The sequence below is a fragment of the Octodon degus genome, unplaced genomic scaffold (genome assembly GCF_000260255.1).
Source record: "Octodon degus isolate 3935 unplaced genomic scaffold, OctDeg1.0 scaffold00002, whole genome shotgun sequence".
NCBI lineage: Eukaryota > Metazoa > Chordata > Mammalia > Rodentia > Octodontidae > Octodon > Octodon degus.
The window spans coordinates 21,427,083-21,443,863 of NW_004524578.1; the positions used below are offsets into that span (position 1 = coordinate 21,427,083).

At 37.3% G+C, this 16,781-nt stretch overlaps 1 protein-coding gene across 1 annotated transcript in view; it reads right to left on the reverse strand.

Moving 5' to 3' along the window:
* Positions 1–16,780, reverse strand: part of Hdgfl3 (HDGF like 3) — a gene marked incomplete at its 5' end in the record, with an annotated part of 66,005 nt that extends 49,225 nt beyond the window's left edge. Inside the window, 1 exon segment of the mRNA XM_023712406.1 lies at positions 16,730–16,780. Within this exon segment, the coding sequence (XP_023568174.1) occupies positions 16,730–16,780 (51 nt within the window).
* Position 16,781: the final 1 nt, after the last annotated feature.

Consider the following 16,781-nt stretch of genomic DNA (forward strand, 5'->3'; position numbering starts at 1 on the left):
TATCTTTGACTTACAGTTTATTTAAAAGACATTGTATGATATCTTCTCCTAGTATTAGAAACTTTAAAAAGTATATTTCCATTTTCTGTTGACTTAAAAAAAAAGAAGAGGTTTGTACCTATGTTGTTTATTTATTATTCCTTGCCTATATCTTGTAATATGAGAAACTACTTTGGCAATAACAATACACAATGTACTAACCATTTTTACTCTCCTAAAATCTTGTTTTGAGATTTTATACCATTGTTTTTATTTTTTTTTCATTAAAATAAAGTAACTGATGTAAAAAAAAAAAGAGATAACTAGCTAACTGTAATGGCTTCACAGTCTATCCTCCAAGTAGAGGATAAAATGGCTCCTTTAATGTACATGTCCAGAAAAGGCAGCACTTTTTGGATAATTTTCTCAGATTGCATCCTTTATGTCTCAGGGATAATATTTATCCTCCCAAATCTTGAGTAATTCTGGTCATAGAACAAAATTATACCATACTGCCTGTTTTTGTTATATAAAGGTGACCACCAAGCCATCATGAACATCCTGTAACACCCATAAAACTGATTTAATTACTCCTAGGTATTTGCTGAACACTACCTTATTTTCCCTTTTTCTAACCCTACCTAATTGCCTTACTTAAGGCCAGCTCTGGACAGACTTGTGATGTTTGTCTTCAGCCTTATCTTTATATCGTTCAGTCACTTCCTCTCTTGTCCTATTCCATTAATTGGATAACCTTCTGAGGGCCCCAGAGTAAGAAGCTAATATGAAGAACATACAGGAAACTCCTACAGGTCAACAATTAAAAAACAAACTGGATTAAAAACTAGGCAAAGAACTTAAATAAACAGAAGACATACAAATGATCAATTAAAAATGAAATGATGGGGGCTGGGGAGATGCTCAGTGGGATAAGCGCTTCCCTGGCAAGTACAAGAGCCTGAGTTCAATTCCCGGTTCTGCCAAAAAAAAAAAAAAAAAAAAAAAAAGAGAGAGAGAGAAATGATGCCCAATGTCACTACTCAAAGGAAATGCAATCAAAACTTTGACCTCATATTCATTAAAGATGGCTACTATCAGTGAAACACAAAAACAAGCACACTGCTGCTGGGAATGTAAGTGCAGTCTCTATGAAGCAACAGAGTGATATTTCCTCAAAATATTAAAGACAGAATTACCATAGGAATCAGAAATTCCACTTATGGCTATACATTACCCAAAACTAGAGGCAGGACCTCAAAAAGCTAGTCATACAATTATCTTCATAACAGAATAATTCACAATAGTCAAAAGATGAAGAGAGATCGATGTCGTCCATCAGTGGATGGATGAATAAACAAAATGTAGTGTATGTGTAAACAACATGCATGTGTACAAGCACACACATGTAAAATGCAGGATTATTCAGTCCTGAAAAAGGAGTGTGTGCATACATGCAAAATGGAATACAACCGTCTTAAAAAGGGAATTCTGACACATACTACAACATGGATAAACCTTGCAGACCTTAGGTGAAATAAACCTGTCACAAGAGGACATTACACTGTGTTACTCCACTCTGTGAGGTACCTCAAAGGGACAAGTCCATAGAGATAGAAGGTACATGATGGTTGTCAAGACTAGAAGGTAGGGAATACAAAGATACAACTGAACAATTTGGGAGATGAAAAACATTCTAGAGAAGGATGGTGGTGATGGTCACAAAGTAATGGTTTTTTTTTTTTCATTTGTTTTGTTTTATATATTTGTGGGGGGTAACCTGGCAACTCAGGACCTTGAGCTTGCCAGATAAGCACTGTGATACTGAGCTATATTCCTGGCACAAAGTAATGTTTAATGTACTTAATATGACTAAACTGAACACTTAAAATGGTTATTAAGATGAAAAGTTTTATCAAAACTAAAGAAGAAAAAATTACAAGCACATAAATAGTTCATTGCAAATAGTTCATAACCTTTTCTAGTGCAAACCTTTAATTTTCTAAATTAAATCAGGATTTCTAATTGTCAAAATTGTTCATGTGAACTCTGTATTTCACTTCCTCCTTTATCCCATGTATCTTAAGTTTCTTTTCTCATGCTGAGACAAAACACCTGACACTCAAAGGAGTAAAGGTTTATTTGGCTCACAGTTTGTACAGGTTTTAGTCTATAATCAGCTGGCTCCAAGGCAGGGTGGCTTGGCAAACAGGTATCACAGACGAGAAACAGTCCAGGGTGGGCAGAACACAGCAAAAGCAAGCAAGCAAGCAAGCAAGGGACAAGGAAAGCTTCTTTCTGTCCCTTATATTGTATCTGGGCTACTAGAATTATGGTGGTACCAAATTAGTGAATGAGAAAAGAAACAATATTTCAGAAGGTACTATCATTTAATCTTTCACAAAAGACTTTAAAATTGTCTGACATTGGGAAGTAGCAGAAGAAAATACAAAGGATGCTTATTCAGGATGTAGTGTTACCATCTCTGGCAGTCTCTAATGAAAGGCCATCTGGTTAGAAGGGTTTCCCCCAACATTCTGCATGACAGAAACATCATCCTTATGTACTCTCTGTCCCTGCAAGCACTTCCCATCCTCCCTCAAACAATATTTCCTTTTCTCCTTAGCATTTAACATCACTTGAAATCAGGTTCTTTGCTGTGTTCTACGCTTATAAGCCCTGTGTCTAAAACAATGCCTGTCATACAGATACTCTAATAGACTGCTGCACAATAAATGGGTGAATAAACTTGTATACCCAGAAACATGGAACATGCTGCCATGGTTTAGGCTAGATCACAGCTCTGGAGCCAAGTTCATAGTTTGTCAATTGCTATACTTGGGCAACCATGGGGGAAGAAACTTAAAATCTCTAAAATTCAGGTTTTTTTTTAAATCTTTAAAAAGGATAATAAAACTTGCAAGCATAGGGTTGCTATGTGATTCATGGTACCCAAACTCTCAAAAAATACTCAAACTTTCTCTTCATTGTTCTTCCATATGACAAGCTCATGACATTAGTTCCCACTGAATTTTTAACTTTTGACTCTAATTCTATCCACTTATCAAAGAAAGGAACTAAACCATTTACAGCTTCTATGTGTTAGGTACTTCCAAGTAGATTATCTCCATAACCCTGTGTGGTAAGTACTACTACTTCCATTTTAGAAAAGGGGAAATGGAGGCTAATGAAAAGTAACTTGCCCCAGGTCGCAGCTAATGAGTGGTGGAGTTGAATGTGAACCTATACCTCGTTGGTTGGAAAGTGTATGCTCTTTGTGTCTCCATACTTTCTATTTGTTTTCTTTCATGTATAAGTCCTTCAACTATTGAAATTATTACTGGCTTAGCTCTTGTATCTTTTCTTTTCTAACTAAACATAAACATTACTATCTTCTTTTTTTTCCAGATTCCCTCACTGTCAAGAATTTATCTTAGGGCTAGGGAGATAGCTCAGTAGAATGAGCATTTGCCTGGCAAACACAGCATCCGGAGTTCAATTGCTGGTACTGGAAAAAAAAAAAAAAGAGTTTATTTTAGATTGTTGCAGTATCTTAAATTGTTATACTTTGATTAATATTTTATTTTTTGTTTTCTTGAGACAGGATCTTGTTATTTAGTTCAGGCTGCCCCAGAACTCACTATGTAGCCCAGGCTGGCCTTGAACTTGGAGCAATATGCTGTCTTACCCTCTCAACTGCTGGGATTACAGGTGTGCACTGCCATGCCCGGCTTGAATAATCATTTTTGAAAGGCAGTAGGACCTTATAGTACTCCAGCTGTCATAAAATTTTGTCATTATTGACCTGCATTATGTACAAATGTAACAACAGATATAAACTTCTTAGGCAATGAAAAACCACACACTATAAAACCAAAATATAATCTATATATTACATAGATACAATTATAGCACCAATAAAATTCAAATTGATAATTTAATCTTACATTGTTCTGCTGAAATTACATCCTGTTTATAGTATAAAACAGGTTTTGAGTTTAGGGTCCTTACATTGCCCTGAGGTGATGATTAGATCTTATTACACTTTCTTAACCAGAACTGCCACCGGGTCTCTATTTTATAACCTAGTGCTGATGAATCTATGGCATGTGTGTTGCAGCAGGCTGGTTGTACCTCTGAAAGCTCTAAAAGGTTCAGCTTCACTAGTATAGCCCATATACAAATAGGACATTAGATGATCAATGAAATTGTGACGGTAAAAAAAAAAAAAAAGAAAAAGAATACTTAAGATAAGCCCAGGTCTTTGTTTTTTACAGAGTGACTAGGTGAATAGAAATATTAAGACAGGAATTCCTGGGTAGCTCATGGTAGCTAGGTAAGTTTTGACAATGAGGGGATAGCCAGATGAAGCTATCTAGTATATAAATGAATATATAGATATGAAACTATTTTGTGTCTAAAACAGAGTTCTGAAAGATATTCTAAAAAATAGTGGCTGAAGTAAAAAAAGAACTGCAATGGCATGACCAGAAAAATAAGAGAAACTTTTGAGAAAAGAAACGAGAAAGGCTAAGAGAATTTTTAAAATGCAGTATTGAATTCCACAAAGGCAAAAAGGCTTGAAATATATTCTCCAGATTTCTGGTCATGGTGGCCTGTGGCAGAGTAAAAAAAAAAAAAGCCCAGTAAGGCTAGACCTTTATGAAGCAGAGAGAGTGGTTCCTACAAGATGAAATTATTTCCAGTCTGAGCAGAAAGAGCTAGTCCAGGGCAAGAGGCTGATGACTTAAATGAGGGGAACGAAAATTTTGTTTAGGGCCCTTTCTACTCCTACCACCTATTATAAAGAACCTGGAACGCAGTAAGCATTCAAAAATATTTGTTGAATGCTACATGGAGAAAGGAAAAGGGTGAGGTCAAGCAAGGGTGGAAAGGGTTTAGTAAGAAGTATAAGAAAGGGGTAAAGAGGAAAAATAACATTCTTTAGATTGTCAGTTAAACTCCCAGGCCTTAATGTTCAAATCTTTGAACTGATCCTGAAAGAGAAGGCATTATTATCTTAATTTTATTAATAAATACAAAGAAACTAAAGGATAAGGTAATTTGTTCAAAGTCATTCAGATACTGAAGGGTAGAGGCAGAAGGTAGAAATGGCCTCATTCACCCAGAAAGCTCTTCCACTATACTTTACAGCCCCCAGAGAGATGGGGCATATGTATGTTCCATGAGAGAAGAAAGAGGAAAAGCAGACAAAGACAAGGGATGAGGGGAGAAGAGGGCTTTTGTCTATAAGCAAAGACAGACAGGTCAAACCTGTTGGCATGTTTTCTTTATAAAGAAATGAAAGAGTAATTTGATGAAAAATAGGGCAAAGGAGGGAAAAACTGGGGAGGGAGGGAAGGGGAGGGGGGGATGGGAGCAGGAGCGGGAGCACGAGCGATCATCTACTAACATCAAAGGAAGCCATACAAGGAACTGATCCTGGACAAGAAAAGGATTCACAGGCAGCATTTAGAACTGAGGCAAACTTAAGCTCACAGTAGTTCCAGTCTGTGTGTTTGTGTGGAGCAGGGAAGGCAGATCTGAGAAATGAACAGTGAGGGGGTTTGTAGAGAAGCACAGCGAAGTAAGTGAGAGACCGCAAGTTTTCCCATGGGGTGTAACACAGACAAGGAGCGAAGCCTGGAAGGAGCTGGTAACCAAGAGAAAACAAGAGGTGAAGGTCTCACCTTCAAAGGTACCAAGAGGCAGTCATAGTGGCACAGACGAGTCTTCAATCACCTTTATTCTCCATTTCACTTCAGTAAGTCTCTCTAACTACCATCTCCTTCTTCAAGTACACTACTTTTGTAATTTGCTTTTACAACAACATAAAAACAAGGAACACATTTGCTCTGGGTTACCTGTTCTCTTGCAGTTAAATAAATCTCTGTCTCAGATAAGGAGCTTATTAAAAATAAAGAATGGAGACCATCACATTTCACAGCTTTTATTAAAAGCCTTGTGCTCCCCCCACTGCGTCTGGATAGTTACAAAACAGGGCCAGTAAACAACAGCAGTAACAACCAAAGTTCCTCAATACCCAGAATATTCACAAAAGTGAACTTAATATTATTGCTTTTGTCCTACAATATCTCCATTTAGTACAGAGTGACCATTTTCTAATAGAAATATACTTATTTGTGAGGCCACTGGCCAGAAGTGAGATATAAAGCTATACTTATTTCAACTTCTCAGAAATGTATCCTTTTCAGAAACTGAAGAATTCCTTGTTATTATCAGTGTGGGATTCTCTGGCACTGATGAGACTGCTGCATCTCACAGAACCACGGAAATATCTTCATTGAACATAAAGTAATTAAAACAAGAAATACAAAAATTATTAGAAATGGTGATCGTTGCAAAGACTTTCTATCTACTCCCAAGGGTACCACAAACCTGTTCTTTAGATCTGTAAGTTTTCTGGACTCAACAAAAGCCCCTTACCTCCAGGCACAGATGGCCTAATATTTTCAGTTTAGCCCCACAAACTTGAGAAAAACTCAGACCCTCAATATTATCAGCCGGGGGACATCATACAGTTAGACTACATATAACTAGGTAATAATGTGTGGCTTTTAAGAAGGCATATATATTAAACTATAATAGCTTTAAGATAGTTGTGGATACATTTGCAGTTTTATTAGAAGATGAAAGTAAAAATATTTCATCTGTCTATCCCCCAGCCCCTTTATAAGACAGGCGCTTGCTATATACAGTTCAGACTTGTCTTGAACTCACCACGATCCTCCTGCCTCAGCTTCCCAAGTGCTGGGATTACAGGTGTACACTACCACACCTGGTTATTGAGCTTTTTGAGACCCAACTTAGGTTTAAGTGAATACACATTATATTCATGTAAGACTATAGCTAAATCAGAATAAAAATTTCAAGACTGTCAGCGAATCACCATCACCTCAAAATCCAACAGCTGTTCTATAAAAATACAACTCCTATAGATTAATTTCCCTTTGGCCTACTGTTTTTCCTGTAGCTAGTAAAGTTTATTTAATGGATTGCAACTCCATTTTATTTGAAATGAAATATAAAAATATCAGGATGTAGGTATAATAACAGCTGCTCTGTAGGCTGAGGTAGGAGTATTACAAGTTTTCTGGTCAGTTTGGGTAACTAAACTAGACTCTGTGGTTTTTGTTTTGTTTTGTTTTGAAAGGCGGGGTCTATTTCAGTGGCAGAAAACTTGCTTAGCATGAGATGGCCTCTGGCTTCAATCCCTAGTCTCTCTTTCGCATTCTCTTTCTCTCCTCTCTGTCTCTCACACCAGCAATTTTTGTTTACCACAAAATCATACTTATTATATGGATGCATTTTCAATTGTATATGTGTTGTGTTCATGTATGTATGCTGGGATGGAAATGAATATTTATTTCTTACTATAGGTTGTATTACATAAAAGGTCTGAAAGCCACGGCTTTATATTAGAATTAGTCAACAGAAATTTCTCACCTATATGGTCTAAATATTTTTAAAATTACTGTTTTAACTTCATATAGGAGTCCAGTGAAGAAAATATTTATTATTTTTATTTTTTAATATTTATTTATTTTATTTCCTGTATTTAGGACAGGGTCTACAGGGTCTCATTATGTAGATCAGACTCATAGTGATCCTCCCGTTTTCAGCCTCCCACGCGCTGGGATTGTAGGCACGCACCACCACGCCCAGTCTCAATTGCCATTTCAGTGCGCCCCACAGGTGGGGCCAGCATGGCAGACCAGGGATCGAACCCCAGCTGCTGTGCTCTGCCTAAGCAGGTTCTATAGTCCGCTGAGCTATCTGGCTAGCTCTTTTATTTTGTTTTTAAGTAGTTGATCTCATTTTAAAAGTCAGGTCTAGAGGAAATTCATTTTTCAATCCATTCAGTATACGTGAACTCAACAAATTAGCTGGGAATTTATAATACTGTTCCCTGTAAATATGCATGTCCTCCAAAATTAAATATGTCATCAGTATAAAGGTTCTATTTTCAGTGTTAGGAAAGGAAACAGTGATCTAAATCTAAGTTTAATTTGTCTACTTAAAATTTTTAAATCTTCTGCAAAACTTATTTTTATATGTGCTAACCACTACTGAATCTATCACTTATAAGAACTCTCAGACACATATTGCAACAGAAACTAAGAAATAACTATGCTATCAAAAGTCTTCAAGCCCTCATGGAGACAACCTTGCTGCTACCACTTACTCTCTTTGTAACCGCAACAGCTCTACTACTAGTAGCCTTATTTATTATGGCCAGAATCTGGACAGAGCTTAAGTATTAGCGATCTGCTTAGTGATCAAATAGAAAAAGAGACTTATTTGTACACCCATTTGTTTATATGCCAAGATGGTCTAGTTTATCTTGCCCCATATGCTGACGCTATGTGGAACCTCTAGAAATGACCCATTACACTTGCCAAATTTACAGTGGGAAGGCCCTACAAGTTCTAGAGTCTACAGCCAAGCTAATTTTTTTCTTTTCTGTTTTTATTTTCTGAGACAGGGTCTCACTATGTAGTTTAAGCTGATCTTGACCTTGAGAGGATCCTGCTGCCTCTGTCTCCCATGTGCTGGGATTTCAGGCATGAACCACCACTGCCAGTCAAACTACTTACCATAAAATTTCAAGGATGCTTTTGCAAAACATACCTACCAATTATACAAACATTTACTGAGATTTTATTAGGCAGCCCGCACTGCATTCACAAGGGAGTTGTGAATCTTAGGAGCTAATTCTTAGGTACTGTACTTAATTAGCCAACAGTTCAGATTTAAACATTTGATCCCCAGGAAAGAAGGGAAAGAGAAAAAATAAGCCCCCCCCCCTTTTTTTTCCTGTATTTAGGACAGGGTCTACAGAGTCTCACTATGTAGATTGGACTCGTAGTGATTCTCCTGTTTTTAGCCTCCCAAGTGCTGGGATTGAGACACGCCCAGTCTCAATCACCATCTCAATGTGCCCCGTGGGTGGAGCCGGCATAGCATGCTGGGAATTGAACCGTGGTTGCTGTGCTCTGCCTAAGCAGGTGCTTTAGTCCACTGAGCTATCTGGCCAGCCCTTAAAAATAAACTTATCTTTAAGTTTAAATCATCTTCCTTATTTTACAAAGAAGTTGTAAAAAAGCACAAAACATTCCAATCTAGCAAACCAAGACAGTGGTAAAATGAAGTACTTGTCTTAAAATCTGGTCTAGTTCTACTTCTGTACATCACAGGACTGCCACAGAAATCTGGAGGATGTTGTTCTAAGGCTTGAGTTCACAGGTCATTAGATTATTTTATTCTACTTTTTTTGTTTTAAATTAATTTCTATGTAGTAAATTCTTATCTAGACAAGCAAAAGATGTATTAGAAAAATTAACTTATTATCTTTATTTTAAGATTACCTAAGCGAATAGCAGTGAAACACAGGAAACTGTTGTCAGGATCAGGAATGCAATGAGTTGGCAGAGTCTGCACAGCCTGGTAGTCATTTTTATCAGCAAGCCTCTAGGCTCTACTGAGCTAGTAACTCTCACATCTTACCTGATGTTCATAGATAGAGGCTTTGGAACCTATACCTAAGCCAATAGCATACTTTTAATTCAGGATTGACTTTAGTGGTTCTTTAACTTCTCCAAAGCCATAAATAATACCTATATCTATCTATCTATCTATCTATCTATCTATCTATCTATCTATCTATACTTCCTGCATTGAAGGACTTTCAAAGAGATACAGACAACAGAAAATAGAAATCTACTACAGTATGTTCTAATTTAAGATTGTCAGCTTTGCAGCTACTTCTAAGTGCCATTGTATATGTATGTACATACGTACACACATACACATACACACACAGTTGTCTTATTGTCAAATGCTTAAGCCCCTTTGCCTAATCTAGTATCAAATTTTTATGTTTCACATTAAAAATTAATTGTAACACATAAGAAAACAGGTATGCTTTTATTCTCTTATTGGTGTGCAAGAAATCAAAATTTTAGACTGCAATTCACCAATATAAATCCAAAGCCTTACAATGTACATATACCACTTGATTCAGAAGTACAATTCCCAGAGACCTGTCTTATGGAAATAATAATTAATGAAATGAGTATTTCTGAGTCTTGTTTTTTAGTTAATAACTGGAAATAACTTAAATGCTCTATAAGAAAGTTATAATTTATAATGCATAGTTCCATATCATAAAGTACCAGATAGTTTTATAAAGGATATTACAGAAATATATTTACTGCCACTGAAAGTCATTTAAGATACTTTAGTGGACAGAAAAGATCATACAGTAGAACTATGTATGTTACAAAAATTATGTACACAACTAAATATACAGGAGCACATTTATGTTTCTTACAGCCAAATATAGGGACATTAATTTTCCTATAATGAATATTACTTTGTGTAATAAAATTTTTTTACACAGTAGAAATAAGTACTTGTAACATGATAGTTGACTGATCTCCTTTTTCAAAGGTGAAGGTAATTTACAGTATAAGTCAATGCTTTCCATGCAAGGACCACTACTGACTTTTAAGGTCCTCTACAGTTAGTACTTCATCTATGGTGAAGGACTAGTTTTTCGTTTTGAAAACATTTAATTTGTTGCAGATTGGCAATTTTATAAAAGATAATAAAAATATGCTTTAGAAAAGATATAAAAAGCCTCAATTAAAAAAACATTAAGAGTCACAAAGTTACTCCATCAGTATGATAGATAGTTCTTAGACTCTTTTTTTTTTAGTTCCTAGACTCTTACTCTCAATTTCTCTACCTACTTCGTCACTGACAGGTAACAGTCTGTAGAACACTGCTTGAAGGGATTAAGAAGGAAGACTTGTCATGAACTAAGAACTATACCCATGAGACTAAATTCTGATCCAACATCTTCCACAATCAAAAATGTCCTCTAATAAAGATATCTGAACTCTTCCCCCATTATCTCACTACATTTACTAAGCTGTAAGGTTTTTTAATGCTAATTAACATTTTTATTCATGAAGTGGTACACAGTTTAAAGCTATCAGTTATTTTCCAAAAGAGTCAAATATGATCTCTTTAGAGACCCAACTTCAGAGAATATTTTCCAAATGATAAGGAACAGCAGTCATTAGGACATTTAAAGGGAATGCACTAGGAATAAAAACTCATCTGGTTGAGACAGGAATACCAGAAAATATATGTGTGGTATTGAGAGTTTACATTACCTTTCTACTCCCAGTTTCAGTGACAGAAATGAGACAACTTGACAGTTCTTGCAAAGTCAACGTGGTCCCTGCAGAAAAGGCTAAGTGAGCTCAATCTGAAGACTCAACTTTGGACTCAAGCCAGCATAATGAAGATGAAAACTTGAAATTATAAAGAACTTAAATTTCAGTGATTCCCTGAAAATACATGGCTTGCTCTCTAGAAGTGAGAGTTAAGAGAGATCAAAAACATGAAGTGATTTAGTAAGAAAGGAATAGAAAAACTCTAATGTGGACAAGTAAGAGGCTAAAATCAACTGAAAGGAAGCCTGAAGAAGTTCCAAAGTAGAACATAAAGTTTTTTTCCCCTTCTCTTTCCCTTTGCTTTCTTTCTTTCCCCATGGTGCTGGGATGGAACCCAGAGCTTCACATGCTATATAAGCACCCTACCACTAAGCTACATCACCAACCTTAATAAAGTTTCTAAAATAGTCAAAAAGGAAAAGGAAGATGCAATTTGGATGGAAGATATGAAAGAAAAAAAAAACACTGAATGAAAGCTAGAACTTGTGAAATCCAATCACACAGAATCTTAAAGTATTAGATTTTAAAAGTGCAGCTTGATAAATTTTCATGTAACACACACTGTCTAGGTCAAGACACAGAACAGTTCTAGTGCAGTCAAGCATGGTGGTGCACACCCACAATCTCAGTACGTGGGAAGCTGAGGGAGAGGGATCACTGCAAGCTTGAGGGCGCCCTAGGCCACACAGTGATTTTAAGGACAGCCTGAATTGAGTAACAAGACCCTGTCTCAAAAACTTAGAGAAAACCTCCCCCCAAACACAAACAGGCCCATTGTCTCCTTCCAGCCAATAACTCCTGATGCCTACAACAAAACAACTACCACTGACCACTCTGGCTTGTTTTCCATCATATAAATGAATCACACAGAATGTACTCTTGTCTGTTTTTTTTCACTCAATCTTACTTTTGTGGGAGTAATATATTCCTTTTTATTGCCAAGTAATAATCCACGGTATGAATATAATACATATTTATTTACTGTCCTACTGATGGACATTTGAATTGTTTCCAATCTTCTACTATGTATAAAGCAGCTAGACATGAACATTCTTAAGCAAGTCTTTTGATGGACATAAACACTCATTTTCTCTTGGGTATATATCTAGAACAGGCTGTCAGATAACAGGTAGGTTGTGTGTTTAACAAAGAGGCCAGATTTCTAAAGTGATCATATGAACTTTCTAGGAGCTATGTTTGAGAGCTCTCATATAAAGTTTTTAATTAATTAAAGTTAAGCAGTTGTGTGTGTGTGTGTGCGCGCACGCGTGCCTGTACGCGCGCACATGCATGCTAGGGGCTCATCTTGCTTAAACCCAGGGCTCTGGCATGATGAGGACATGCTCTCCTACTGAATGACACTCCTCAAACCTCATCTAATTATGTAAGTTTTTAAATTTCAAAAAGTTCTTCAGTTGAAGACCAGATTTTTGTTTTCTCATCATTTAGAACAGGCACAAAATAAGCAGAGTGATCATATTTCAGAAGATATGCAAGATGATTTGGAGGCTCCAAGGAAACAAATAGAGCTTCTACTTTAGTTTCTTATTCTTTTAGCTACAAAATAAACTTTGTAGATATTTAATATTTAAATTGACACTAGTACCCTTATTCAGATAATTCTGTTAATTCGGGTTCACTGTGATTTACTGCCACTTGTGTGTGCCTGATTGAGCACAATTGTGGAGTATTTAGTTCCTCTCATCAAATGAATAAGAGACTTACAATGATAATACTAATAAGCATAAGCAAACAACAAAAGTGTCTAACCCAACACTTCTAGTTTTAAAAATCTCTTTAGAAGATAAAAACTATAACCATCTATCTAATCCAATCTCATGAAAAGTTCAGATTTTTAAAAATACAGACTTAATTTTGCTGTTAATGATATTTTGCCAATAAAAATTTAAAACATTATATATTTCTTAGGTCATGTCTCTTTCTTTTTTGTACTGGGGATTGAATTTAGGACTCTGTGCTTGCTAGGCAGGCACTTATGCTGCTAAGCTACCTCCCTGGCCCCCACTGCCATCTCTTTTACTTTCTTTTGGGGTTTATTATTTATAATGCATATGGATAGTAAAACACAAAGAACAAGTATACTAAATTTTAAAAAGACCCTAAATATACAGTATTAGTACATGGAAAATCTTTTTATTAACAGGGTGCATAATGAAGTATGCTGCATAGAAATAGCTAGCTGCTACTTAACGTTAAAACAACATCTGCAGTGTGGGAGGAGAAGGAAAACAGTAACCTACAAGAATCCTTCGGGAAAAGGCATGAGAAACTTCCTGGACGCTGGTGCTGTCTATACTGTAGCAGGTACTCATATTATACTATAGTGTACACATTAGTCAAATTCTCTGAATGGTACATTTAAAATAAGTATGTTTTATCCTATGCAAATTTTACCTTATAAGTAAAAAAAGACACATAAACATTGACTTCTAGTTAATTATGAGTATGAAGTATCTAGGAATAGGCTATTACAGTGATATCTCTAACTTACTTTAAAATGTGTAAGTAACATGGACTATTGTACGAACAGAGACATACGAACAGATATGTGAGAGAGCAAACAAATTTAATCATAAAATCTAGGTGACAGACCCATGGGTTCTTAATACTATCCTCTCAACTTTTCTGTATGTTTAAAATTTTTCATGATAAAATGTGAAAAACAATCCATTCAGGAGCTGACAACTGACAAATATTAATAACTAAGAGCTGGGGGATAGTTCAGTGGCATAGGTGCCTGCCTGGTAAGCTTAAGGTCCTGAATATGACTCCCAGCACCAAAACAAAAAAAACACACAGAGGAACAGGGAGATAGCTCAGTGGCATTAAACGCCTGCCTGGCAAGCACAAGGTCCTGAGTTTGATCCCCCAGTACCACACACACACACACACACACACACACACACGTAAGTAAATAAAGCGTTTATAAAACACACACACACACACACACACAAAAAAAAAACTCCAAACATTCTAATATTAGTAAAAAAGAATAGTAATAGTGTAGTGATACAAGGGTAAGATAGAAGTTTAAAAAGGAAAATTGTAGGAACAGTCAAGCACCACTGCCTGGTACTTTCAAATATAGTAGTTCCCCCTTATCTGCAGGGTATCCAGCACCCTAAGGGATCCCTGAAACCATAGCTAGTACCAAAGCCTTTGTACATTGTTTTTTCTTATATATGCATACTATGATAAAATTTATAGATTAGGCACAGTTAAGATATTGACAACAGTAATAAATAGTATAATTATAGCAACATACGTCATGGCTTATAAGAATGCAATCACTTTTTCTCAAATATCTGATGGTAATATACTGTATTTTGGGGCTGGGGAAAATAAAACCACAGATAAGAGGGATTATTATATGCTAGGTGTGGTGAGAATTATGCTCATTTTATAGGACAGTAAATTGAAACTGAGAAAGATTATAGAATACACACAGTCACAAAGTATGAAGGCCAGCCAAGAACTCAATCCAATTTGTCCAAATTCTGAATCCTCTTGACCCACATTCCTCACAAGGGGCTGGCAAAGACCAACTATCCTCCCTACAGCAGGGAAGTCCTTTTCTATTCCCGCAAGAATCAGCCCTGACTCTTAGAAGCTCCTCCCTACAACAAGAACTGCAATCTGTCTACTCACATTTTTTCTTCTAGGTTTGTATCTTGGGACCATACAGAATGTAATCCTCATGGCTTGGCCTTCACACCAGGAGCAAGGATGTGAAATCTGAATAAGCAGGACTTTTTTTCCAATTAGGATTTTATGACATAATCAACAAAGTTATAACTAAGTATAAATGGGGATAATGCCTGATAGAACAGAGATAAAAATAACAGAGTGCAAGTGAAACATGTAACAAGAATAGGCACTCAAACACCTTTTTCTACTAATCTTTACCTTTCCTTTGAAATTCTAACATGTCACTCCCTACAAAATAATACTTTTTAAAAGAGTCTTACTTAGGTCCTTTCCCAGAGTTTATGTTAAATGCACATATATATTTCTTTATATCTACTTTATCAAAAAATGTGATGTATGTTGCTTCCTCATTTTCTATTCCACTTTTGCCTTAGGTCAGCATTATAACTTCAGGAATTTAATGTACAATTAGATATACAACTAGAAGCACTTCTTCAGCACTTTTTCTGTTTTAAAAATTACTACAGGTGGCCAACCTGTGCAAGCAACATGTTCATGAAATTTTAGGTCTTTTCTTTCTGACCTCTGAAAGATTATTTTTCAAAGATAAGATTTAACAAAAGGAAAGAAAGCCACTGTATTAGAAGAAATGACCAACTGGTGATGGCAACCTTTAATTCACGTTTGAGTCTGTGTATGCATACTAAAGTCACATATTTTTTATTGTCAACTATATCCATGGGTTTCTTAAAGGACACTTAAATTCATAAATCTTGCTCCTTTTTAAGCAATACAGTACTACAACACATTTTAAAAACCAGTAATTCTACTTGGAAAACTTTGTCTTATTTAAGGATCTGCATACAGGTCAGACATGAAGACCATCCATAGTCTGGAAACCTGAATAAAACTGTTTTTTTTTTTTTTTTTTCTTCTAGATATCTGAAGTTGTTAGTGTTGGTATGAGTCCTAGAAAGGATTATTTTATATTTCACAGAGGCAGCTTAAATGATAACTACATAACAGCCTGTATTAGACACCAGGTCCCACCTAGCCCAATGTTCTTTCCTACAGTCAGGCCAAACCAAATACTAAAACAAGTGATTATGTCCATCCATTACCTCAACTTCACTACATTTCAGGGTGGCCACCCATGATGTCACTTCCTTTTGTGAATGGGTGCATTTTCCCCTCTTGGTTCTTCTATCTTCACTAAACTACAATACATCCTCGAGCTCGCTCCTGATCAAGCCAATCCTTCCCTTGCCTATTTCTGTTCCTCAAGAGTCTCCGAAATGCCCTGGCCATCCTTTCCACTACGTCTCTTCATTCGAGTACTCAAATGCCAAATACCCAAAGCCTAAAAGAAAAGAGATTGATTTTACAACACAAGGCACACACGGTAGCGCCGTCCCCCTTCTCGGCCCCCAGGCCTATCGAGAAAGCTTCAAGCCTTGCGTTCCGAGCAGATGCTTTCTAGAGAAGCCGGCGACAGCGACAGGCTGGCCGGCGGGCGGCAGCGCCGCGAGGGGTCGGGAGGCCGGCGCGGGCCGGGCGCCGACCTGAAACCAATATGGAGGTGAGGAGGCGCCGGGCCGGCCGGACCCGCGAGGCGGGGACAGCGGCGGGTCCCGGCCACTCGCGGTCGGTGCCAAGGACGCGGGGCGCAGGAGCCCCGGGGCGAGGCGGCGTCGGAGCCGCCCGCGGCCTTGGAGGGCGAGGCCGCCATCCCCGACGTCCGGGCCGCAGCGGTGGGCAGGGGCGCGCGCCATCATGGAAGGAAGATGGTGGGCGGCGGCGCGGGGCCGCGTACTCACCCGCGCCGGCCAGTGCGGGTAGCCCTTCATCTTGGCGAAGACCAGGTCGCCC